Consider the following 26,335-nt stretch of genomic DNA (forward strand, 5'->3'; position numbering starts at 1 on the left):
AGGTGAACATCAACAAGATAACGTCTCAAGTCTCATGAACAAAGACTGCAGGATTTGAAGCAAATTCAACACAAATTATGAATGACAAGACAACTGATCCCATCATACAGGACAGTAATGAAACATTTATCGTTTTGTCATTTCCCTCAAAGAAACTAGTCAGATTTGGACAAGAACAAATCTGGCAGCCTCTTAAATTAAGAATTTTCATTGAGAATGCGAGATTTGAAATTTGAATTTTGAAATTAATTGGAATTCCAAGAAATTCTGAAAACTGTTACCTTGAACAAGAAAAGCCAAGTTGATCAAGACAAACTCTGAATGTTGGTTTGACAAAGATTTAACAAAGGTTTCTTTGAACTGCACTTCAATAAATCCTCATCCTGTCATTCCAAATTCATTTCCAGTTTAACTTTGTGTGTTTTGAGTGTTGCTAAGCATAGCAAGTAACTGTTTTCTATGAGATTATATTGTAAAATGTAATTTATTTTGAAACTAAGCCTCAGAAGAGAACAACTGAAGCCCAGAGTGCCACACAAACACATGCGGATGTTGTAACGGATCTCATTACGTGAAAGCGGCTCAAGTAATCTGTGATAGATGAGAACCTCTGCTCACCGAGTTAAAATAGCACCGTCTCTCAAACGAATGGCAGGGCAGCGGGAGGCAGATGCGGAACTGTAACATTCCCGCCGTGAGTCGCATTACTGCCTGTAATATTAACATCCCTGAGGATTATGATTTCAGATCCGTGCTCTCATCAACCGTCAGGAATTACAGTGGGATCTGTGATTAGCTGGCGTGGAGGCCGATCACACGGTTTATCATCCAAACAGCCGCTGTGAGGGTTACTCTGCACCTGCTGCATCAGATGACAAACAGCTTCACAAAGGGCTTTGTCAATCACTATCGGTCTAAACACCAAAAATGATTAGGATTTGGAAGCTAGTTCACCCAAAAATGAAAACTGGCATTATTAACTTACCCTCATGGTATTCCAAACTTGTGCTTTATTTGTGAAACACACATAAATCTCTTATTTACACAATAAAAGTGGATAGAAAACATAGTTTAATTTACGAAACTACCTTAAATTTAGCATAAAAATCATCCATATGACTTCAGTATGATATTCAAGATTTTTTTTTCAAATACCCCCTAAAATTTGACACTGTTCTTTTTTGCTTTTTATTTTAGTTTCCTTCCTCAAATCTACTAAATCTACTGCACTTTTTATACAAACTTACAGTGATTCTTCCAAGGGTTATTGTATTTAGCCAAAACCAAAACCATAAAAAAATGTTTAAAAATAAATACTTGAAATAAGATAAACTTTATAAACTAAATATACCATATCCATTTATATATATATATATATATATATATATATATATATATATATATATATATATATATATATATATATATATATATATATATATATATATATATATATATATATATATATATATTTGACACATTTAAAAAAAAAATATTTTATGAAATGTATCTTGATTTAGGAAAATTTAGAAATTTGTACTGGGAAAAAAAATACTGAGGAACAAAAATATACATATTAGTGCAGTCAAAAGATTAATTGTGATTAATTGCATTCAAAATAAAAGTTTTTGTTTACATAATATATGTGTGTGAACTGTGTATATTTAATATGTATATACAAATAAACACACATGCATGCATATATTTAAGAAAATTTTTATTTTTATATATTAAATATATTTATATAGGATTATTTATGTGTGTCTCTCTCTCTCTCTCTCTCTCTCTCTCTCTCTCTCTCTCTCTCTCTCTCTCTCTCTCTCTCTCTCTCTCTATATATATATATATATATATATATATAATTTATTTTTTTATTTTTTTGCTGTGAATGGCCCATTTTTTGCACTTTAGTTTGTGCTGTGAATGTTACAGTACAAAAAAATAAATAAATCTAATATCTTGTATATAATACAAGCCCATTACGTAATCGCTGTCAAGTGTGAATGAACTGAACTTCATCGGAGTAACAACTGAGTGTCTGGCTCTTCCTCTGTTGGATGATAGGTCTGGACTCCCCGGTTACAGCCGGACTAACTTTAGCGCTGTTGTGAATTCACTTCAGTTTACATTCTTACATAATGTGAATTTGTCACGGGGCCAAGGACAGTCACGGCAGCGCTGACAAACCTGCCCCGGGCCGCACAGTTCGCTCTGACCTGCGGATGGGCTTCCTGAGATGTGCTGTGGCACTTCCTGTTCCCCTGAGGAGAGAGAGAGAGAGAGAGAGGAGCATCAGTCATTGTTTTCTCTGTGAGGTCGAGACGGTTTAGATGTGATGAGGCACGTTGGACCAGCGATCAGCTCTAAATGTGCTGATGCTGAACACGGCTGATGTCCGCTGCTGTCCACAACACGAAAACATCCGAATCATTTAGTAACGCTGCTTCTTTGTTGAAAAAGTCTTAAAAGATTTAAAAAAAAACTCTTGTAGCCAATAGTAAAGAAAAGTTTTATAAATGCACATACACTGTTACTGATATGAAAATTAATTCAAAATAGTTTTATTTATGATTCATAATACTCAGGGCATGTTGCATAAAATTGCTAGATTAGTAAATATTATATATATATATATAACATTAAAATGGCTTGACAACCAGAGAATCTTGCATAACAGCTCACAAAAAAAGTTCACGTTTGGTCAGAATTTCAACAGAAATAAAAATTAGGTAAACATTCACTCACCCTCAGCTCATCAAAGATGAAGATGAGTTTGTTTCTTCATCAGGTTTGGAGAAATGTTGGATTACATCACTTGCTCACCAATGGATGTGAATGGGTGCCGTCAGAATGAGAGTCCAAACAGCTGATAAAAACATCACAATAATCCACAAGGCTTTCATTCTGACGGCACCCATTCACTGCAGAAGATGGATTGGTGAGCAAGTGATGTCTTGCTATAGTAAAACAAACTCATCTCCATCTTGGATGGCCTGAGGCTGAGTAAACTTTCAGCAAATTTCCATTTTTGGGGTGAACTATTGCTTTAAACACACTGTATGATGTCCAGTCCCTATAGTTTCCTGCCTGTGTTCTGTGTTCAAACTCCCTGTATCAGTTAAACACACACACACACACACACACACACACACACATCTCTCATGGAGGGCCGGGTCGGTTTAATGACTGCTATCTTTAACTGCTATTTATCTAATGGATCTCTTGGGAACAGTAATTTCTCACTCAGCATGTAGAGAAATTACGAGCTGAACGCCTCTAAGCTTCCCTCTCTCTCTCTCTCTCTCTCCGACTGACATTTGCATTTGTGCATGTGGTTTATAAAGCAGACCTTTGTTTGTCAAATGCCAAGGTCAGAATTTTTGATTGATTGATTGATTATCACTGTATCAGCATTTCCCAAATAAGCAAACAGTTTCTCTGTTTTCTCCTCATGAGTAGTTGTGAGTAATGTAGCGCTGTGGTTCCGGTTCTCTCCGTTCATCTCATGGGGTTTCGTCTGTGACTGCGGTCAGCTGTTGTGAGGGTCATGAAGGACATTTGTCGGTTTGCGCTTGTTAACCGTTCGTCTGCTTCCCCGAGAGTTTATGAGGTTCTAAGTCTCATGTTCAGTCACAGATTTACACAGTTTTGGACATATGCATACGTATTTATTGGATCAAAAATACAGTAGAACATAATATTGTGAAATATTAAAATTCTAAATAGCAATTTTCTATTGTAATAAATTACCAAATGCTAATTATTTCTGTGATCAAAACTGTATTTTTAGCATCATTCCTCCAGTCTTCAGTGTCACATGATCTTCAGAAATCATTCTAATATGATAATTTTTGTGCCCAATTAAAACTTCTTGAGGTTATTAATATCACAGATATTGATATTCCATATCAAATCAGCATAGTGGTTTCTTGATTCTTTTAACACATTAAATAGGTTTTCTTTATTATTATAATTTTTTTTTTTAAATAACTAAAAAAATCTAAAGTTCTCTGCGTATCTTACACTTAAAATCCCTTTATGATTGAATTTTTATGTTTCAAATTTGAAAGTGGATTCAAAAAGTAGCTGAAAGCACTGAAAATAACAGCTGATACAACCTAAGGAGACACTTCATATTCATGGTAAATATTAATAAGAATCACTTATTTTTTAATTAATAATAACATAATTATTAATAAACAAACATAAATAATTAAGCATTTTGATTTTATTGCACTTCATTTTCAAAAAAAGTTCATTACTGCATAATATTTCATCAACATTTAATGTGAAACAGGTTTTTGCCACTTTCTTATATGCACTATATTCATTTTTCAGAATGATGATTTTTCAAGTTGACTTATAAATAAATCTCAGAAGATGAGAGAAGAAATGTGAAAGGAAGATACTACCATGTTTTATAGACATTTAAAGAGAAATTCTCTTTACAGAGAAATTGTACTCATGTTATTAGAATCTGGTACATTCACCAATTCATAACAGCATCACGTTACTTTTATAAGAACAATTACATTTCTAATATCAGGGATCTCTCTCTCTCTCGCTGTAATGTGGACAGCCCACATTCACACAAACACACACACACACACAGGAGTCCTTCAGTGTTTGGTTTGGACTCGGACAGAATGGATGGATTTATTTCACACAGATCAGCTTCACTACATAAATCACACACTCGCTTCAGAAGGGACTTCAGAGAAAGTGACGTGGAGCTTTAACTGGAGAAGCGCTGTCTTCTGCTCAGAATGGTACGGTAACTCTGTTCTCAGATCTTCTGCGCCTGTGCTTTAATGTCATGAACCGTCTTACTATAATGCAGATAGATCTTAAAGTGCTGTTTTGTATTTTGTAGAGTCACTTTCTGACATATATAAAACTTATTGAGGCAAACATGACAAGAGAAAAGCGCAGCGTGTCTGTACTGGACAGTGAATCATAACTCATGATGACCTTCCTCTGAGGAAGCGTCCCGGTCCTTATGCATCAGAAGCATGAATTTTCTTTGTTGCCTGACTGTCATTTGCTCCGACACGTGATAAGGGAACAAGTTCCTGTTACTATATTACAGTTCAGTTGCTCTAAAGTCTATAAGTTTAAGTTCTAAGTTTATCAAATCGAGAACAAGTCACAGAAATGCGTCTGCTATCAGAATCCTTGACCAATCTGTGTGTCTTAGAACACTTTAGATCATGAGATAAATTCAATTTACTTTTAAGGAAAATAGATACAAAATTACTTGCAATAAGAAGAATGCTTTTACAAAAATTGAACTGGAAAAATATACTAATGTTATTGAAAAAAATGTGTTACTTTTTTTTTTTTTTACACTTTTACCGAAAGTTTTTTGAAAAACAATAAATGTAGTGCAATTATTATTATTATTATTATTTTTATTAAAATAACCAAAAATAAAAAAGATTATTGTACTTTGAAAAATCTTCACTTAGAAAATGCTTGTAAATTTCACAAATAATTACAAATAATTAACAAGTAACTTAAAATTGAATAGAAATCTTGTAAAAATAGTTAAACATTTTTTTGCATTCATTGTAAAATTTACGCCAATAATCTATTATTTGCCACCCTAAAAAGTCATTTATTGCAGTGATTACATATTACTGATTACACATACTGTTATAAACTAAAGTGTTTCAAATGTGTTTTCAAATTAATTTAATTCTGCTGTGCCTTAAAAACTATTGTGACAGGATTTGGATGTGAACTATATGAGAGAGAAACTGGACACTAAAAACTAGGGTTCTCTCCTACATCTCATCACAAACACACACACAGTCATGTGATTTGATGGATGGCCCATGAGGTCAGAGGACATTCGGAGGTCGATGTGAGATCATTTCAACAAGTCTCAAACGTGGCGTCTGTTTCTCGCTCGACATAAATACAGATCAGTCAGAAATACACCAGATCCAGTATCACAGACGTGTCCACTCTCACATCAGACACTTCACTAGATCCACTTCAAGACACTGATGCAAACATGTTGTGTCAAGTACATATTAAAAGTACACTAAAGAAAGATTGATCGAAAAGCTGTTTAAAACTGGAATCTGGCTTTACCAAGAGTAATTCAAAAGCAGTCAAAACTTTAACTGATAACTAATAGATATCACCATATTTTACCATTAAATATGCGAGTGAGCCATTGTCTTAATGAAAATGCTGTAATTTGCTTCCATTATATGAAAATAAATCTGAACTCTAGATTAAGCCGGGTTCACAATTCATGCCTAATTTTGTCGCGATATTAGAGTTGAATATTTTTATAGAGGGGATTCTGAATATCTCTTTTTGTCACTTTAATACTGTCAATAGAAAGGAAAAAAATACCTATTTTCAGCACATTTTAGGAATAAAATGCTATATAAATCAGTACAAATGATATCTGAACAAACCCCACGGTAGAAACCTTCAGAATACAGATAAGTTTGGTGTATGTAAGAGCTGCTGAAGTGGAGAAAAAACTCTTAAAAGATATGAATCGTAATTGAAATCTACAGGCACAAATAGATTAAGTGTAAAAAAATAAACATGATGTTTTCTTTCCATTAAAAAGAAGACATGTAAAATAACCCAACTTCTCAAATTTGACCAGTGCATTAAAAAATGTCTTTGCCTGTATGGTGTATTGCCTTAAAATAGCGTGCACTGATGACTCTTTATTAAGGAAATAAACCATTTTTATTTCATGTTGACATTAAATTAGTTTCTAGCACATACATGTTTCTGGAAATTTCCCTGTAACGTTTTTCTGGTTGAACGAGAGCTAGATGCATGTTTCTGATGAATTTGGCCCTTGTCACTTGATGGCATGTGTACTGTATGTGTGTGCACACTTAAGCCCCCTGGACAGTAGGAATGTCATTAACCCTGCGGTCCGTCACTGCTGAAACAGCAGCGGCTAAATCCAGATCCACAGACTAAAGGGTCAGATTTGGGCCTGAGAGTCAGAGAAACTGAAAACTCCCCCTGGACCGTCTCACAATCTTCCAGACCACACCTGTCTGTTACACTCTGTTACAACCTTCAACTGAGCAAGCTTGAGCTGTTTACTGAAAACTGGAAGTATATTTCTTTCAGAACCAAGCAGAACTATTGACTTTTTTCAAATACAATAAAAATGTTACCAACCCCAGACATTTAAACAGTAATGTAAATGTCTGAAACATAAAATAAACGTATAAAATACTATAAGTAGTATAATATTTGTATTTTCATAAACTGCACCTGTATGTGTGTTTTTACAGAATCCTGATTCCCTGGACTCCTCGATCCAGAGCTGTCTGTCTGCCCTCTATCCACCGTTTGAGGTCACGGCCTCTACTGTCCTCAGCCAGCTCTTCCAGGTCATCCAGGGTCGTTTCCATGGAGACGCCCTCCAGTGTCTGAGCGACTTCCTCATCCCAGCCAAGCACCTTCTGGAGAGCGTGCAGCGGGCGGCCTGTGTGAGTGTGGGAAAAACCATACATAACTGACCTCAGAGATCATAGCATGCAACGAGCCACTAGTGAAGGAAAGTGGGTGTTTAAAATCATGAAGAACAGGGTCTTAAATATATGGGTGTTTCTTCTGTAACTATAGGCCCTTTTGACCATCTGAAAATGCAGAAAATAAACTCTCTTAAAGTCTCTTCACCCTCACACTGGTTTAATTTGTCCAACATTGAACCTGCATGAATCACAAGAGAATTGTGCCATTTTTTGGTGAAACTCAATCTTAAATTATGTATTTAATAACAGTCTGTGATCTTTTTAGCAGTAGTGTAGCCAGAAAAGAGACTCTGGGTGTGCATATGAAAATCTGGGTGTGCCACATTTATTGTCAGATCACTGTGCAAAATTATGGGATAGTATTTTTGTCACACTGCTTCCATCCAACCATACTCCTAGTGTTAATTTGCAGGTCGTGTCAAAATGTAGTTAATTGTTAAAGGTAATCATTTTCTTCGAAATATGATAATTTTGAACTTCTGGTACGATACTTGGACATTTCTAATCTGGCAACACTGTCTGTTGATGTAGGGCCCGGGGAGGGAGAAACATCCTCATCAGGTGTAACGTTAAGGCCTTGTGTCCGGCTGTCCATCAAGCCAAGGTTATTTGCTAAAAAAAAATTAAGAAAGGAGCTCTGCGACATATTGCTAGCTAGCAATGTGCAATCAAAAATTATCTGTTTATATCATAGACTGCTGGGGTCACAGTCAGCTGCTGTTTTCTGATTGGTTGGCAGTCCAAATGTCAGCAGATATATTTAAACAAAAATCATTTAAAATATAAATTACATTTTAACATTTTTAGCATTATTGCACCATATATTGGATTCTTATTTCTGTGCCCCTGAGAGTATGAGTTAGAATGTTCAGTGACGTCACAGAACTGCCAGATTCAAACAGCTTTCGTGCGTTGGCTTCACTGAGCCAGAGACGGACGCTCAGCGCTTGTCATATATCACAACTAATATGCAGTGTTTTCAACCACATAATGTTTATTTTAGGTTTCATACATTTAAATATACATAATCACTAGTAAAACAATACTTTGGTAGTTTGTAAAATACTCACTGATGTCTATGGTAGCAGCAAAAACTATCTTATAAAATGTAATTTCCTGCCACCCTGGCACACCCGTGGCTACGCCACTGTACAATGGATGAAAAGTTTAGAGCCCTACTGATGATTAAGTTTAGAGTGTGTCCAGTGTGGGCCCATGTACATGCTGAATCGACAGGTAAAAAAAAACCTCAAGTCAAAATATTCATTTATCACCAATTAACTGTTTGACAAACACTTACTGCTTCGATGTCCAGATGTGAATTAAAAAAAATCTCAAACATGCTACGATCTGAATCAACCGAGTCGCGAACAGGCTCCGAAGTGCCGATCTGAAGTGCCGATCTGAATCAACCGAGTCGCGAACAGGCTCCGAAGTGCCGATCTGAATCAACCGAGTCGCGAACAGGCTCCGAAGTGCCGATCTGAATCAACCGAGTCGCGAACAGGCTCCGAAGTGCCGATCTGAATCAACCGAGTCGCGAACAGGCTCCGAAGTGCCGATCTGAATCAACCGAGTCGCGAACATGCTCCGAAGTGCCGATCTGAATCAACCGAGTCGCGAACAGGCTCCGAAGTCCCGATCTGAATCAACCGAGTCGCGAACAGGCTCCGAAGTCCCGATCTGAATCAACCGAGTCGCGAACAGGCTCCGAAGTGCCGATCTGAATCAACCGAGTCGCGAACAGGCTCCGAAGTCCCGATCTGAATCAACCGAGTCACGAACAGGCTCCGAAGTGCCGATCTGAATCAACCGAGTCGCGAACAGGCTCCGAAGTGCCGATCTGAATCAACCGAGTCGCGAACAGGCTCCGAAGTCCCGATCTGAATCAACCGAGTCACGAACAGGCTCCGAAGTGCCGATCTGAATCAACCGAGTCGCGAAAAAAAAAAAAAATTCTATACAACAATAACAAGTTTAAAAAATATAAACTTAATAAACTAAAATAAACAAAAATAAAAAATAATTTAGACTATAAAAATAATTCTGCATCTATTTTTAGGTGTGACAGCTGCCATTGTGGGTGGCACAGGCACACCCTGGCACAGCCACTGGTTTTTAGGTATTTTACATAATAAAATAAAATGTCCAACCCCTGCTAGGGCTGATTTTATAGTCAGCATTTTATGTATGTTACATAAAATCCATTAAAATTTGCATTTTTCCTGTATAATTTACCAAATATTCAGCTGAAATGGGAATGATCTTTTAAAACATTTTAAATAATAAAATAAAATGTCAAACTCTTTTTAGTGCTGATTTCATAGCTATTATTTTATCTATTATAAATAAAACTGATTAATATTTTGACATTTTCTGCATAGTTTACCAAAATGTCAGCTCATTCTTTGATGAAAAGAATGAAAATAGTCAGTAGCACAATATGGTTAGCAGCAGTGTCATCCAGGGACTGTCTGAGCTCAGATGATCTGTGAAGCGACTGCAGTATATGTCTTCCATACGGATCATCTTTGAGGAGTCATTATGCTCCAGACCGCTGTCTGACATTCATAAAGATCCGCAGAATCTGAGGTCAATTACTGAGTGACGGAGTCAGCCGGCCGTGTGATGTTCATCTGCTCAGAGCAGTGATTATAAGACATCTTTGACATCAAGAGCATCACTTCATAAACTCTTTTAATAAAGCTCTTTATCAGCCTGATCTTCCACAGATACTTGTCTTATAATCTTCAGTAATTATTGAATTCTTGGCAGTCAGAATTTGACGCTGGAGTGTGAACACTTAAAAATGCACTTACATGTGACATCACACTGAGGAATATCAGCTGCACTTGCAAGGCTTATTGCTTTATTAACTTAAAAAAAAATCAAGATGTTTTTGAAAAAGGCTTTCATAAAATCACATTTGACTTATACTTTACAGTTATAAGAATTTCTTTTATTTATATATAATGAGTTCTAATGAATGGATTCATTAGCTCCAAATATTGCTTACGAATTTCAAATTTAAATTTAAATGTAATATTCCATTTGGAATCTAAAAGGGATTCTCAACTGAGTTCTAAATGTCCTCCACTTAAATAGATTTTCTGTGTGTTCTGAACAGGCTCCGTACTCTCAGAGGGTGTTCAGGTTTTCCGGGTGGCCTCTGTGTTTACATGATCGCATCGTGATCCAGCTCGCTCCCGTTAACCCTTTGCTGCTCAAACCAGGAGACTTCTACCTGCAGATCGTGCAGTTTGGAAACCAGGCAGCTCGTATTGTGATCCAGAGTCTTTTGGAGGTGGAGGAGGAACGTGAGCTGGAGGAAACCCCAGTACCCGAGACCTCGTACCCCAGCATCTTCACTGAAGCCTGGCTTCAGGAACTCAACAATGGGAGACATGGAACGCCTCTGGCTCGCTGCGTCCTCAAAACCGAGCAGGGCATAGTCAAGGTTCCCTGGGAAGAGGTGGCCAATCCTGAATTTGAAGACGATCGGAGGATGGCCTCCTCGTCTACGTCAAACCAACAAGAGTCTTTGAGTCTGTGCCATCCACATACACCTACCCCTTCTAATTTCTCAGTCGAGACGAGGATTTGTCCTGCACGGGATGGTATAGCAGTATCCTTGCGTTTGGTAGACAAAAGCAGTAGTTCCAGAAATGCTGAAATGGATCCAACACAGTCTGGGATGCGACCGGTGGGATGGGTGTCTCCAAACACATGGGACAGCAGAAGTTTGGTTAGCAATTGCAAAGATCTAATTGACCTTACCAAAGAAACCCAAGGATACTCACAAACTTGGGCTCAGACTCATACTCCTCTGCTGAGGTCCAACAGTGCTACTCAGGAACGTAAGGCTTGTGTTCGCACCGTGAGGTTTGCAGAGGAACCCTGTACGCCGTGCATGCAGAGGAAACACGGACAAGGGACCAAAGCACAAAAATGTCGGTTCATGGAAGCACAGGAGAAACCTATTAAACCCAAAGAAAGATCTGAGCATCCAAACGAGCCGAGAAGCTTTCACAGACCTGCTCAGGAAAACACCGGTTGTTTCAGCTCCTCAGAAACAGCTCCATTAGGCAACTCCTCCAGTGAAGGACATAAGGATCAAACACACAGCATTTCTCAGGACGAGATACACTGTTTTATTCCAGCGGTGGTTGGGACATCTGAGAAGTGCCACATTGTTGTCCAAGGAGAGACAGACGAGGTGGACAGAAGCAGCTACTTTGAGATGATTCCCAGGCTGCATGTGGTTCAAGGGAAGAAGACCACCGCTTTTGGACTCGTGTCTCCAAAAATAAACAGAAGACGACTAACAGCTCAAGGTTTGGATCAGTTAGGATCAATCTACTGTATCTATCTATCCACCCACCAATCTACCTATCTCTGTATCTTTACATAATCCTATATCTATCTATCTATACAACAAGCCAACATCTATCATTCCATCTCTGCATTTCCATCCATACATCAATCTTTCCACGCATTCATCCATCCATCCTATATATAGCTGTCTTTCCATCCATGCATCTATCCTTTCTACATCTATCTTTACATCCATCCAGACACTTTTCAAGAGACTAATGTAGGAGAAAAAGAGGAAAATATCAATGTTTGATCAAATGTGTTCAGTATGTTTTATTCAAAGACAAGTCGTTATGATCTAATGAATCTTATAAGAAGCAAAGCAACATCTTTGATCATGTTTTAATGCATGTTGACTTATTCCTTTGAAGATCTGTCTCAGGACTCAAAAGCTCTGTCCCCTCCTCTTACTGGACCACGGATAAATCTTTCAGACGCATCAGCACAAGCTGAAACTGAGAGACCACCATCTAGATCATCCACACCTCCTGTACTTACAGCTGATGGCTTCCTTCACTCAGGAATGATGTGTCTTACAGGTAACCCCCCACCCCCAAATATCTCATTTGAGCAATGAAACCTACAGACTAAGAGCCCCATGAATAGCATCCCTTTAACATGTTTTTGGAACGAGCCCATGTTGTGTTTTCTCTTGAAATTCAATCTCTATATACTGTACAAGGCAAGCTGAAACAGACGATCCCAGACTGCAGTAATGAAAGCATTAGTGCTGTGTTTGTCCTGGTCTAATGTGCGTCTGACCTCTTCTGCCTCCTGCAGGGGGTCAGGACCGTTCAGGCCGAGCAGTGGTGGAGATTTATGGAGATCATCAGGTCTGGGCTTCTGCACCCATTTCAAGCCAGGAGATCTGCAAACTACTGCTGTACTTTCACACCATCACCAGGTACAACATCTGCCCTGCAAACACACCAGAGAGATCAGTTCACTGCTGAAAGACTGATGCATGTTATTTTTAGGAAAGAAAAAGATCTAGGGATGACGGTGGTGTTTGATGCACGGAAGAAGCCTCCACATCCAGAGATCGCCAAAGCTCTCCTGATGCTCCAGGTGTGTTTGGGTTAAAACTGCAGCTTGAAAACCTCTTTCGGCACTAAATCTTGAGTGTTTGTCCACAGGAACTCGATCCTCATGCTGTGCATCGGGTTCTGCTGCTGCTGAATAAAGACAACAGCCACAGTCATGAGAAAAGACCTGGTGTTATGGTCAGGAGAGATGTTTTTTTCTTTCTATTATTGCACACACCTGGCTTCAATTCTTTTCTTTATAATATTGTTGTGCATGCATGTCTCACTTTGATCTTCTCAACCCTCTGCAGATGGAAACTGTGACATCACTTAAGGCTCTTTGTAAAATAGTGGATGTCAGTCAGCTAACTGCTGCTCTACACGGATCCTTCCAGTACAATCACTGCGTCTGGCTACAGATCCATCAGGTGCATTATTGGGCAGGCAATCTGATCCCTACCAGCATTATTAATAAAATAATAATAAAAAAATAAAAAAAGAATAATTATTATTATTATCAGTATATATATATATATAGTTTATTATTAATTTTATGATGATGATGATTATTATTATATATAATTTTATTATATTATATTTAATACTATTTTAAATTTATACATTAAATTGCTGTATTTTTATACATTATTTAATATTATTTATATTATTATTATTATTATTATATTTTATACTATTAATATATTATTGGTATTAATATAATAATATATGATACTTATATATGTAATTGTATATTAAATAATATAACTATATTATCAATGATATTATTATATTATTTTATATTCAATTATATTTTTACAGGATATTCAATAATACAAGATTATAACTGATCATATATTACTATATACTGTATGTAAAATTATATACTGTAATATTTAATAATGCAATGTTGATGTTTAATACTATTTATAAATATATTATTGATATATTTGTATATCTTGATTTATTATTATATGTATATATTTAATAACATTTCATTAAATTATAATTACAATTACACATTTGTCTGTTACAGAAACTGTATCCATTTGTGTCAGATCTTCAGGAGACATCCGCTCTGCTATCAGAAGCTGTAAAGAAACTGGAAGGCGTTCATAAGATCGACACAGTGCTGGTAATGAAACATTTTGCTCTGCTCTTGTTCTGTCTTAAACCAGCCTCCCACCTCCAATCAAAATTATTTATAAATAAAACCACACTGTTCTTATGTAAAGATGATGCACAGACCTCTATGAATATGTTAAATGGCAGAAATTAATGCGTGTGACTCAGGATGTGCAGCAGTGCATTGAGGAGCAGGGAGCTCTAATGAAGGATGTGCTGGAAGACGCACGATTGGTCAGATTGCAAAGGGGAGGCGGAGCCATGCTGGCGAGGCTGAGGAGGGAAACTGAAGTGAGGTCTCCAGACTGTGAACAGAGCCGGTAAACACACACATGTCAGCTTCAAACACTTTCTACTGATCTTACTGATAATACTGAAGGGACATGATGCAGTAAATCATCTGTGTTCTCCTGCAGTGAGGTCATCGACACAGTCACACATCTGTACAACGCCATGGAGGAGCAGGTGCACATCCTGGCCAGGAAGTCCAATGTCTCCCTGCAGCACCTGGACTTCCTGTTACAGCTCAGAGAGATGGAGTCAAGGTTTGCGAAGGTAGAGAGCTGTAAACAAAAGACGAATGAAAAAGCTTAAAATCATTTAATTAAAATGGGCTTTACTTTTACTTTAAAGACAAAAGTTTCGGGCTTTGAAAGAAGTCTCTTCTGCTCACCGAGGCTGCATTTAATTGATCAAAAATACAGGAAAAACAGGAATAATGTGAAATATTATTACAATTTAAAGTAACTGTTTTCTATGTTGATATATTGTAAAATGTAATTAATATTTGTGATGCAGCGCTGTATTTTCAGCATCATTACTCCAGTCTTCAGTGTCACATGATCTTCAGAAATAATTTGAATATGCTGATTTGCTGCTTATGGAACATCTTTTGCTTCATATTTTGTGGAAAAAACTTTTTGTAGTATAAATATCTTTCATGGCACTTTTGATCAATGTATTATAATATCATTGTAATACTGTATATATTTATTATTATATAAAATTTATACATTATTATTATTATTATTATTATTATATTTGAATTAATAAATTATTTCGAAATTATTTTCTATTATATTTAATGGTAAAATATTATAATTGATATTATATTACATTTATATTTAAAAATAACAGTATTATTTATTTTATAATATTACAGTACAAATTAAATGAGTCTTTGCTGAATGAAACGAGTTCAGAAAGCGTGTCTCTGTGTAGATTAAGGACTGGTTCGACACAGAAGGAGAAGCTCGTCTCCTGCAGGCTGAATCTGTGGAAGACTGCAGTGAACGAATCCAGCAAACGCTGCAGAGTTTCAAAGCTTTTCTCTCTGAAGCAAACGTAAGTGAAAGTGAAGAAAACTGATGGTGAGCCACTACATAAGTGACTTCAAAATAAACCTCAACTTTGTCATCATAATCATTAAGTGGCAAAAAAAATGTGTAGTGTTTATCCTTGTGGCGTATGTTTTCTTGTAACATGTGTCTGGTTCAACATCAGGAGCGAAAGCATCAGGCGATGATGCTGGTGTCAGATGCAGAGAGGGTTCAGGGGCCGAACTATCCCGAGACGGAGGTGTTTCACAGGATGGTGTCTGTGTTTAAATCCAGTCTGGCTGACTTTGTGTCGAGGGCCGAGCGCTGCTGTGAAGAGCTGGGCATGATGGTGTACATCTGCCACTTCTGCGAGAGGGTACGGCTTACACTTTAGAGCGGTCATGAACTGCCTTTGTTTTTATTTTGTGCTCTTCTCTGAGGTCCACTTATAATGCCATCAAGATATAAGATTTTTTTTTTTTTTTTATTATTAAGAAATAATAAGCTATTTTCTGTACAGTTTTTATCCCCTCTTCAGAATGTTCAGATTGTGCCTTGCTTGTAAACAAATTGACGGTAAAATGAAGTGAACAAAGGACCAAGTTCTTACTGACATGGTTTGGATCTTCATTAAAAATTAATGTAATTCACTCTTTCATGTTGGAATCAGAAGGAAGGCAATGCAGAGACAGTTTTTTCCACATCTTGTCACTGCACATCATTTTTTGTCTTTAGAGTAATCTTTATTGTTGTTTGCCTGCACTTTTGCCTCTCTCATAAACACTACATGTGCTAATTGGTGTGCGGGGCTAAACAGGCTGTGATGTAGAATCAGTGGGCGGGCCTAAACAGGCTTTGATTTAGAATCGGTGGGCGGAGCTAAACAGGCGGTTGTGTAGAATCAGTGGGCGGGGCTAAACAGGCAGTGGTGTAGAATCGGTGGGCGGGGCTAAACAGGCTGTGATGTAGAATCAGTGGGCGGGCCTAAACAGCCTTTGATTTAGAATCGGTGGGCGGAGCTAAACAGGTGGTTGTGTAGAATCAGTGGGCGGGGCTAAACAGGCAGTGGTGTAGAATCGGTGGGCGGGGCTAAACAGGCTGTGATGTAGAATCAGTGGGCGGGCCTAAACAGCCTTTGATTTAGAATCGGTGGGCGGAGCTAAACAGGCGGTTGTGTAGAATCAGTGGGCGGGGCTAAACAGGCAGTGGTGTAGAATCGGTGTGCGGGGCTAAACAGGCTGTGATGTAGAATCAGTGGGCGGGGCTAAACAGGCTTTGATGTAGAATCATATAGTAGAACATTAAACACACTGAAGCTGCACTCATGTTCATCCAATCATTCTTATGAGACTTGAAGTCAAAGAAATACAAATGTTTAGTCTTAACATCAGTTTGATATGATTCTCTTTGACAATTTAAGATTACAAACTGAACAACTGGAAAAACTCTATAGTCTCCTTATTTAGTGAAACACTGATAATATAAATCATTAAATCATGCTGCCACCTAGTGGAGTGTTATACGCTATTACTAGTCAAAAAGCATAAACTTGCCTTCTTTCAATAATTACATTTGGTTACCATTTGTATAACCATAGTTTCACTACGAATACCCTGATTAAACTATGGTTAGTGTAGCAAAACCGTGGTTCATTTGTTGTCACCATGCATGGTTTAACTATAGTAGGCATGTTTTGTTTCAGTTTTTTGTAGTAAAATGGTAAATTTTTGTAAGGGATATGTTGAAATATTTGGGCAACACATTTCTGTCAACATAATCCTCCCTATGTATGAATGAAATCACAATTGTTCCAGGCATCAGCCGTGGCCAGCGATTGCAGGCGATTTTTGGAACAGGAGCAACACTGCAGTTCTCCAGATGAGAAGCGCTGGACACATCTTCAGGCTTACCTGCAGAGATTAGATGAGTTTTCTCCCGAACACTTCCAGGACGTAAGAGCGCAGGCATGTTCCAGCTCCAGAGCTCTGCAGGTGTGGGACGCCGCCTGGATCCACTGTCAGGACGTCCGGCGACAGCTGCAGGAGAGACTGGTGCTTCTGGAAGGAGCTCGGCCCACCGCTGGACATCACTCTGACTGGCCCGAGGTCACTCCAGGTGAGGATTCACCAGAGTCCATACAAGACAGGGCTGTGTGTGGTATGACATAGAAGCTTGAATAAATAAAAAAAACACAAATTTAATTAAAACAGTAACTGCCACATTTTATTTAATAATTCAAGCTTTTTAAACTCATCATTTTTTCTTTATGTTGTGAGTTTACATCATGTAAACCTGAAAATTTTTCTAACTGTAAGTTATAAACTCATAATAACGACTTTCTTCTCCAAATTGTGTTTACATCATGCATTAGATCAGACATTTTTCTCCAAATTCTGAGTTTATATTACGTCATTCACAAGTTAGAAACTTGCAATTGCATTAAATTATAGGTTTAAATCATGTAATTCTGACCTTTCCCCTCAGAAATAAAAGTTATAGACTTGCAATTATGACTTTTTAATAAGTTTACAATATGAAATATAGACTTTTTATACTGAATTTTTCATATTGACTTTCATATTTAAAATAACATTTTAATTTTGACATTTATATCATGTAATTCTAAAATTCTTTCTCTGAATTAGGAGTTTAAAAAAAGTCCACATCTTGCAGGGTTTATTAATTCATTTATTTATTTTGTGATATAATTGTGACGTTTTGTTACTTTCTTGCATTTGATAGTTTATATCAGAATATTTGGAATTTAAAAATAAAATAGTCTAATGGCAAAATAAATAAACTCTTTATTCTGACAGATTTTTTTTTCTTTAGAAAACAAGACTTAATATCTTCAGTCATTTAGTTTCTCAAACAATTTTAGCTTGATTTAAGTGCATTTAGATATTTGTACTGGAAAACAATGGGGAAAATATTTGGAGAAAAAAACTAGGAAAAGGATGGATCTAGATATTTACTGGAGAATTAAAATGACTTAAGACATTAAGTCTTGTTTTCCGTAAAAAAAGAAAATATATATAAATGATCAAGTTATCAAATAAAAAAGGAATAAACCCCGGTTTACAATAAATCTATAACAGCTAAGGGGCATTGTTAAACACGAAACAGAGCTTTTATAAAATGGTTATCCCATATACACAGTAAGGTTTCACAAAATAAAACAGAGCAAATAAAATGTAACGTTAATGATATTAATAAAAACATTCATCAGACAAACAATGTAGTTCCTCAGAAACAGTTGTGGCTCCAACAAAGTGGTTGCCGAGCAACACACAAATGTAAACAAAGGTGTATGTTTTTAAAGTAATTTCGAACTTGGCTCAACCAATCATAATCAAGGAACGGAACTATCTGTTCTATAAATTTTGTTTGTATGTTCTGAATCATGAGTCAAGAATGTTTAGATATTTGTAATGGAAAAACATGTACTAAATGCAATATTTTGCAGTGTGTTGTAAAATAACGTTTTGGTCATCTCACCCAGTACAAGAAGGGATTGTGCCCGAGCTGTCGGAGAGCAGGGCGAGTCGGGCGAGAGACAGCATTCACGGCACCGTCACCTGCTTCAACTTCAGATCCAACCACAAAACCCGGAAAGAAGCTAAAACCGCTCAGACTGGGAAGGAAATTCCTGCAGACTGTGTCCAGAGAGGCAAAAGTGTTGGCAGAAAGGCCTCCCAAGAGCAGAGACCCATCACAGGCTCGAGTGCGGTGGGCTGTCAGTGGTTTCCTTGGCACAGCGCAGCCAGAACCAACAGCAAGGGACCCGAGCTCCACATCACAGAGCCCGTCTTCTGCCAGAACCAGCCGTACGGAAACTCTGGCCACGGCAGCTTCTGTGAAGAGACGGAGGACGCTGGAGACGGCCCTGTGTTCACAGACAGATGGAGAACTGATGGAGAAAACACTGCATCCAGCCCAGAGAGCCCAAACAGAACCATGTGAGTGTTCTTCTGTAAAGACAACCGCAAATTCAAACAGCTGCTGTTTACTTCACGTTACTTAAAAGGGTTTCGGGTTTTATTATGAACATTTCAGCAATGGCCATTATTCTTAAAGACAAATACATTTGACTTGTATAATCTTTAATCAAAATGCACTGCAACACTTTTTCTCTGCTCTTGAAAACAGAATTGTGATTTTTTTTCTTCATTTATTCAGTTTAAATAATTAAGAATACATAAAAAATAAAATAAAAAAATAATCAAAATGTGTAATAATTTAATTTCAATTGAAGTTAAAAAAATTATAATAATTTAATGTTTCTTTAAATTTATTTAAATATATAGATAAATAGATTTCTTTAAATATATAGATAAATCACTGAGTTAACTTACCTTGAAGATGCACTTAGCTTTCTAGTTATTAGAACCACTCAAAAGTTTGGAGTCAGTAAGATTTATTTATGTATCTGATAAACACCAAGGCTGCATTTATTTGACCATTTTAAGTGTTTTCTATGTCAATAAATAGTGAAATGTAATTTATTCCTGTGATCAAAGCTGTATTTTCAGCATCATTCCTCCAGTCTTTTGAGCAGTCCAGATTTGCTGCTCAAGAAACATTTCTGATTATTATCAACGTTGTAAAACAGTTGTGGAAACTGATTAATTTAATTTAAAGTTCAAAAGAACAGCATGAAATAGAAATCTTTTGTAAAATTAAAAATGTCTTTACTTTAAGGTCTGTACTTTTTACCAATTTAATGCATCCTTGCTGAATAAAACTATTTCTTTCAAAAAATAAATATTATAGACTCCACAGATTTGAACAGCAGTGTATAACAGGGAAAAAAACAAAAACAAGTCTCAATATTTTTCATGCTATTTCTTTCTCTGTCCAAAAGCTTACACTGATGTCAGAAAGGTAAAGTTACAGTAAAGAGTAAATCAAGGATTTTAAAAGTGGCAGTGCCATGTTAAAGTAGTAGTTTCACTACAAATGGTAAACATAATAATAGATTTCTATAATAATCTAATCATTTCTATGGTGCCACGTATAAAAAGGATACTTTTCTAAAGGCTGATATTGTATTATAGATTATGATTGTTTTAGAAATGCATTCTTATCATTATTTCCCTGCAGGAAGCTTCATCGCATCATGGAGGAGCTCCTGCTGACGGAGGTGGAGTATGTTCGCTCTCTCGGCTACATCTTGACCCATTACTTCCCCCTGCTGTCCCGGCCGGACGTCCCGCAGGATCTGCGCGGTCAGCGTGGACGTATCTTCGGTAACCTGGAGAAACTGTATGACTTCCACCGCCAGCACTTCCAGCAGGAACTGGAGGCCTGTCGAGCAGAACCGCTCCGAGTCGGACGCTGCTTCCTTAACCACGTGAGACAGCTCTGTGGCTTTAACACTTTCATTTTCATCAGAATATCATTTTAACCTTGTACAAATATCTATTCAAACAGAGAGAGAGTTTCGGACTTTACGCCCTTTACAGCAAGAACAAACCCCAGTCTGACGCTCTGATCCAACATCACAGATACTTCAAGGTTGATATACAATAATATTCATATAAATAATATAGTGTATTTTACATTATAATTTATTATATATATATATATATATATATATATATATATATATATATATATATATATATATATATATATATAATTTTACATTTTTGTATGTATTTTTTATTTAAATAACATTCAAATATATATTATTTAAATGTTAATATATATGTCTCTAATATAAATAATATGTATTATTATATTTATATTTATTTTAGATATAAAAAATATGTTTAAATATTTAAATAAAATAATACATGGAAAATATGAATATAAAAAATAATTTTATATTATAATTTACAATATTTTACATTTGTATGTATTTTTATTTTAATATTAACATAGCCTATTTTATATTATTTAAATGTTAATATATATTTATTTTATATAAATAATATGTATTATGTAATTTATATATTTAAAATATATTTATTAAAAATATATTTAAATATTTAAATAAAATAATTCATGGAAAATATAAATATATTTAAAATTGCTAAATATATGAATATATGAAAATACATGTATATTTTGTAAATATTGATAATTATTAATATAAATAATTAAATACTAATATATATATATATATATATATATATATATATATATATATATATATATATATATATATATATATATATATATATATATATATATCCTACACTTATTTCTGCATCTGTTGCTGTTTCTTCTGAGTTGAACTGAAGTGAATGGGAATGAACTGAAGGCTCTTTTCTCCCAGTGTAAGCAGATGGAGTTGGGTGACAGCATGGATCTCTCGTCGTACCTGCTGAAGCCGGTCCAGAGGATCAGTAAATACAGTCTGCTGCTGCAGGAGATCCTGGACGAATGTGTGCCGGATCAGAGCGGAGAGCGAGAGGAGATCCAGGCGGCTGTAGAGGTGGTGCGCTTCCAGCTGCGGCACGGGAACGACCTGCTCACCATGGACGCCATCCGCGGCTGCGATGTTAGTGGTGAAGCTTCGAGATTCACGCTGAATAATCTGTTTAAAAAACTCCACCATATAGACATAGTTTTTCTTTTGGGACACAAATTTAGGTCTTTTTCTCACACATCTGAAACTGATATTCCTGTTTTTCCATTAAATGCAAGAAGTAATCGCTTCATTTTTTTTTTTGTCATTTTGTTTCGTCAGCTGAATCTGAACGAGCAGGGGCAACTGATTCGGCAGGATGAATTCTGGGTAATATTCCGCAAGAAACGTTCCCTCCGACGAGTGTTTCTCTTCCAAGACGTCATCCTCTTCACCAAGACCAAAAAAAACGACCGTGGAGATGATGTGTACGTTTACAAGATGTCTATCAAGGTACGTGTGTGAGAATAATAATGTTTCTATTCATCAGAGAATCCTGACAAGTCAAATGCCTCAAACGGTTTCAAACATTGATAATAATAAAAACAGAAAATCAGCATATCAGAATGATTTCTGAAGATCATGTGACACTGAAGACTAGAGAAATGCTGCTGAAAATTCAGAGCTGTATCACAGAAATAAATTACATTTTACAATATATTCACATAGAGAACAGCTATTTAAATTTTTTATAATATTTCATAATTGTACTGTTTTTACTGCATTTATAGTCAAATAAATGCAGTCTTGACGAGCAGAAGACTTTTTTCAAAATTATTTTTAAAAAACCTTACAGGCCCCAGATTTTTTTTAACAGTACTGTATAATAAAACAAATTTCTAAATAACAAATATATCTGCAAATGCATTCCCAAACATATAAATAAATAAAATAGCAATAATAACTTATCCTAGATATATATTTTATATTCATGTGTTTTCCATGGGAGTCAAGCCCATTCACCAGAGTCAAAATTTACGGAAAATCTTGCAAACAGCCAATACTCATTTTCTTTTTACAAATTTAGTTATGATTAAAGTTTGCTTAATGTTTTTCCGTAGACCTGTGAGATAGGAATGACTCACTCGTGTGGGGTGAGCGGCCGCAGTTTTGAGATCTGGTTCAGGAGGAGACGGTCCCAGGACACTTACATCCTGCAGGCAGAGACACGGGACGCCAAAGAGGCCTGGACCAGAGACCTGGAGCACATACTGTGGGAACAAGCGCTGAAGAGCAGAGGTCAGGACATCATACAACACTATATATGTATCAAACTAGGCATTTACAGGTTACTGTGTGCGTTGTTTGTGCTTGTACGTCCTTGTAGATCTACAGATGTTTGTGTTTCAGAGCTGAGGAGACAGGAGAGGATGTTCATGGGAATGGGTTGGAAACCTTTTTCCGATATTCAACCCAGAAACGCAGCCGTTAGCAATCACGCCGTGAATGGTGATGTCACAGGAAGAGGTATTTATCAGCCAATCACAGGCAGACAGTTTGCATGCATATATCTGAGCTCATGGTGTAAACTCAAGGGCGTAGGAACGGTTGAAAAATATTCTGAAATGCTAGTTATTCCACTGTATTTATTATGAAAATTACCTTTAAAAATGCATAGCTTTATCAAAGATGACTTCTCTTCTGTTGTCTTTTTTCATCAGGTAGTTTATTTTCTGTCAGAGTCTTGGCACACAAACTTTACCAGGTGTGGGCTTGGGTCATGAATATTAATTACATTGGGATAATACGCTAACTAATCTGCGACTAATTTGCTGAGAGGCAGATAATAGTTAGTGAATGCTAGCTATAATATAGTTACTGTTTAACACTTGTGCATTTGTTCAACCCAATCCCAGCTTCTGCTGGATCTTAAAGAGATCAAAGAAATAACCAAAAAATTATAATTCTGTCATTTACTGACCCACATGTCATTCCCAACCTGTATGACCTTCTTCTGTGGAACAAAAAAGATATTTGGAAGAATGTTGTTTTACACAGTAACTCTTCACAATTTCATTTAGTTTGCACTGCAGCCAACAAACAAACAATCAAACAAAAACTAAACTATGGAAGCCTGTTTCTGCCACAGAAGAAAAGAAAAGGTATTTAAGACTTAATTCTCACAGTACTGAGGAAAAATAGCAGAATTGCAATTCACAATGACCTTTTTTTTTAATTGATCCTTTGTCAGAAACAAGCTTTCATAAACATCAGCCTTGCTCAAATGCAGACTAATGATTATCGTCTAAATGTGAGAACATACAGTAAAATAGTTGCTACGCCCCTGAAAAGATTGCTTCTTTTCTAGCTGCTTTAATTTGATTTGACAAAGTAAAGCCATTTTCAGTCATTAGCTGAATTTTCCCTCACTGTTTTTCTGACAGAAGTTGTAGGAATACTGAAAAGACCCAACCCCTTGGTGTCTATCCTTCAAAGGGGCGTGGCTTTGCCACGGCCAGATTCGATTGGCTCTGGCAGCAGCACATCAACCGTAGGCAGCCACTCATCATCCTCGTCTGGGCGGGGCTCCATGTCACCCAGCGTTTTCCAAGGAAAATACGGTAGCAAAGACTCCTACTGGAAAATGAATAGTCTCTGTATAATAAAGGAAAGGCCTGAATGTAAAATCTTTCTCTCCGTCCTTTCTTTATAGATTCCTCTACTGAGAACACAGGTTTATTTAGCTGCGCGGATCATAATTGTCCCACAAGAAGAAGAGCGTCTGTGTCGTCACTGCTTCACTCCAGTTCTTCAGCGTGTCAGGTGTCTCCCGCTCATGATCTTCACCACGGCTCACCTGCTCTGTCCAGGAAGAAGCTCGGTCCACAAACAGATGCTCACGGCTCTCTCAAGGTTGAGAAATAAACACACGTCAGCTGTGTTCAAAACCCACTGAGCTGTCTTTCTAGGCAACATTTCCAGGCAAAGTCATGCTGACTTTAAAAACAATGTACAATGTACTGTGTTAGAGCAGCTCACTGCACTCAGTAACATTGTTTTGTATCCACATGCACAGGTCAATTTGAAGATTTTGGGCTATAAGTGGGAAGAAAAATGTCAAAATACACTTTTAAGTGTTTATTTTGACACTTAAAATGAGCAAAAACTAGGTTTTGAGACATAGCTGTATACTGATATTCAATAAGGAAAATAATTAATTCAGAATGGATGTTAATTAAGTTTTTTTGTGTTTACTGTATGGTCAGTTTCAAGAGCCGATTCGTTCCAAGGCATCAACAGAAGTTTAGCTGTGAGGTGAGTTACAGACAGTGATTCATTACACACTATATTAATACAGCTCCAAATGATAAAGCTGTGTATACAAGTATGTCCAACTCAATCATGTAATACACTCTTGTAAGGTGGTATACCTTTTATGGGCTACTATACAGAAAATCACAACTGCTTGATTGCTTGTATCATTGCAAAATGTAACTATATTGGTGCCCAGCTCCAATCTGCTAAATGCAACTATAATGCATGAAGATATTAAGATGTTATAAACATGAACGTCATGATTTTCTGTAAAGCAGCTTTGCATAATGTATATTGTAAAATAAATACTGTACAAATACATTTTACTTGATTAGTACCTGCTCTATAAATGGAATCATTAAGTATGTGCAAACATTAAATATATGCAACTGATCAATTACATATTTTCTGAATGATACTAATGATGCAACATTTCCACAGGCATGCTTACATCTCTCTAGAAGAAGTTCACTGATGTCAGAACAACCAGGTAAATCTACAGGAAACTCATGTAAGATGGATTCACCTGATGAAGAAGAGCTCAGAACAGAACAGATTTTAGATATTGTTTGAATAAATGCAGTGGGAAATAATAAAGAACATAAACAAGATGATATTGACCAGATCTGAGACTGTGGACCAGTTCTTTACTTCTGGTGCTGACCATCTGAGAAAGACACAACCTGTGGACCTACAAGGAAGTTCTCCTGGATAACAACAGAAATATTCTGTTAAAGCTTCATTGTGCAATTAATTTGCATGAAATTGATTTTTAAATCAGATGCAATGCATATGTAATGTTTAATAACACAACTCAGACCAATAACCAAAAATCGGTTCTATTATCATAATTTCTGCTGTAACACTGAAATGTTGTGCTTTATACATGTATCCACCTTAAAAACCTCAGTATAGTTTATGAGGTTCGGGGAATTTTGAAAATATATACACAGTTGCTTGAAAAAATAATAATTTTGATTATTCAATTGCATGTAATTAATTTTGTGTATGTTAATATACCAGATGACAGGACCTCAGTGGAGAGAGAAGCTGCATTTTATTAAATTATAATAAATAAAAGGTCATTATAATTTGCTTTGTTTTGTGTCTTTCTTTAGAAATATTGACAATAAGATAAATATACATTAGCAGCCATAATCTTCTGTTGTTTTAGTATCATTTAAATTTATTGTATTATTTTTTATTTAGATTTTTGTATATTTTACATTTTAGTCAAAGTTTTTGTAAATTTGTTGTGCTTGTCATTTTTGTGTTTTCTTTTTTGCTTTAAAATAT

General features: G+C 36.3%; 1 protein-coding gene across 1 annotated transcript; it reads left to right on the top strand.

Moving 5' to 3' along the window:
* The first annotated feature begins 5,830 nt into the window (after positions 1 to 5,830).
* quoa (quattro a) lies at positions 5,831 to 26,203 on the top strand. The gene is made up of 25 exons (XM_026266081.1): positions 5,831 to 5,866; positions 7,287 to 7,484; positions 10,657 to 11,863; positions 12,275 to 12,442; positions 12,684 to 12,807; positions 12,881 to 12,971; positions 13,040 to 13,126; positions 13,240 to 13,356; positions 13,962 to 14,060; positions 14,219 to 14,370; positions 14,467 to 14,605; positions 15,272 to 15,394; positions 15,554 to 15,745; positions 17,184 to 17,484; positions 18,872 to 19,328; positions 20,473 to 20,722; positions 20,803 to 20,886; positions 21,653 to 21,877; positions 22,067 to 22,237; positions 22,846 to 23,023; positions 23,135 to 23,251; positions 24,169 to 24,345; positions 24,438 to 24,637; positions 24,991 to 25,039; positions 25,481 to 26,203. The coding sequence occupies exons 1-24, from the start codon at positions 5,831 to 5,833 to the stop codon at positions 25,030 to 25,032; spliced, it is 4,935 nt and encodes a 1,644-aa protein (XP_026121866.1). The 3' UTR covers positions 25,033 to 25,039; positions 25,481 to 26,203.
* The last annotated feature ends 132 nt before the right edge of the window (positions 26,204 to 26,335 follow it).

This window comes from Carassius auratus, unplaced genomic scaffold (genome assembly GCF_003368295.1).
Source record: "Carassius auratus strain Wakin unplaced genomic scaffold, ASM336829v1 scaf_tig00218011, whole genome shotgun sequence".
Lineage (NCBI taxonomy): Eukaryota > Metazoa > Chordata > Actinopteri > Cypriniformes > Cyprinidae > Carassius > Carassius auratus.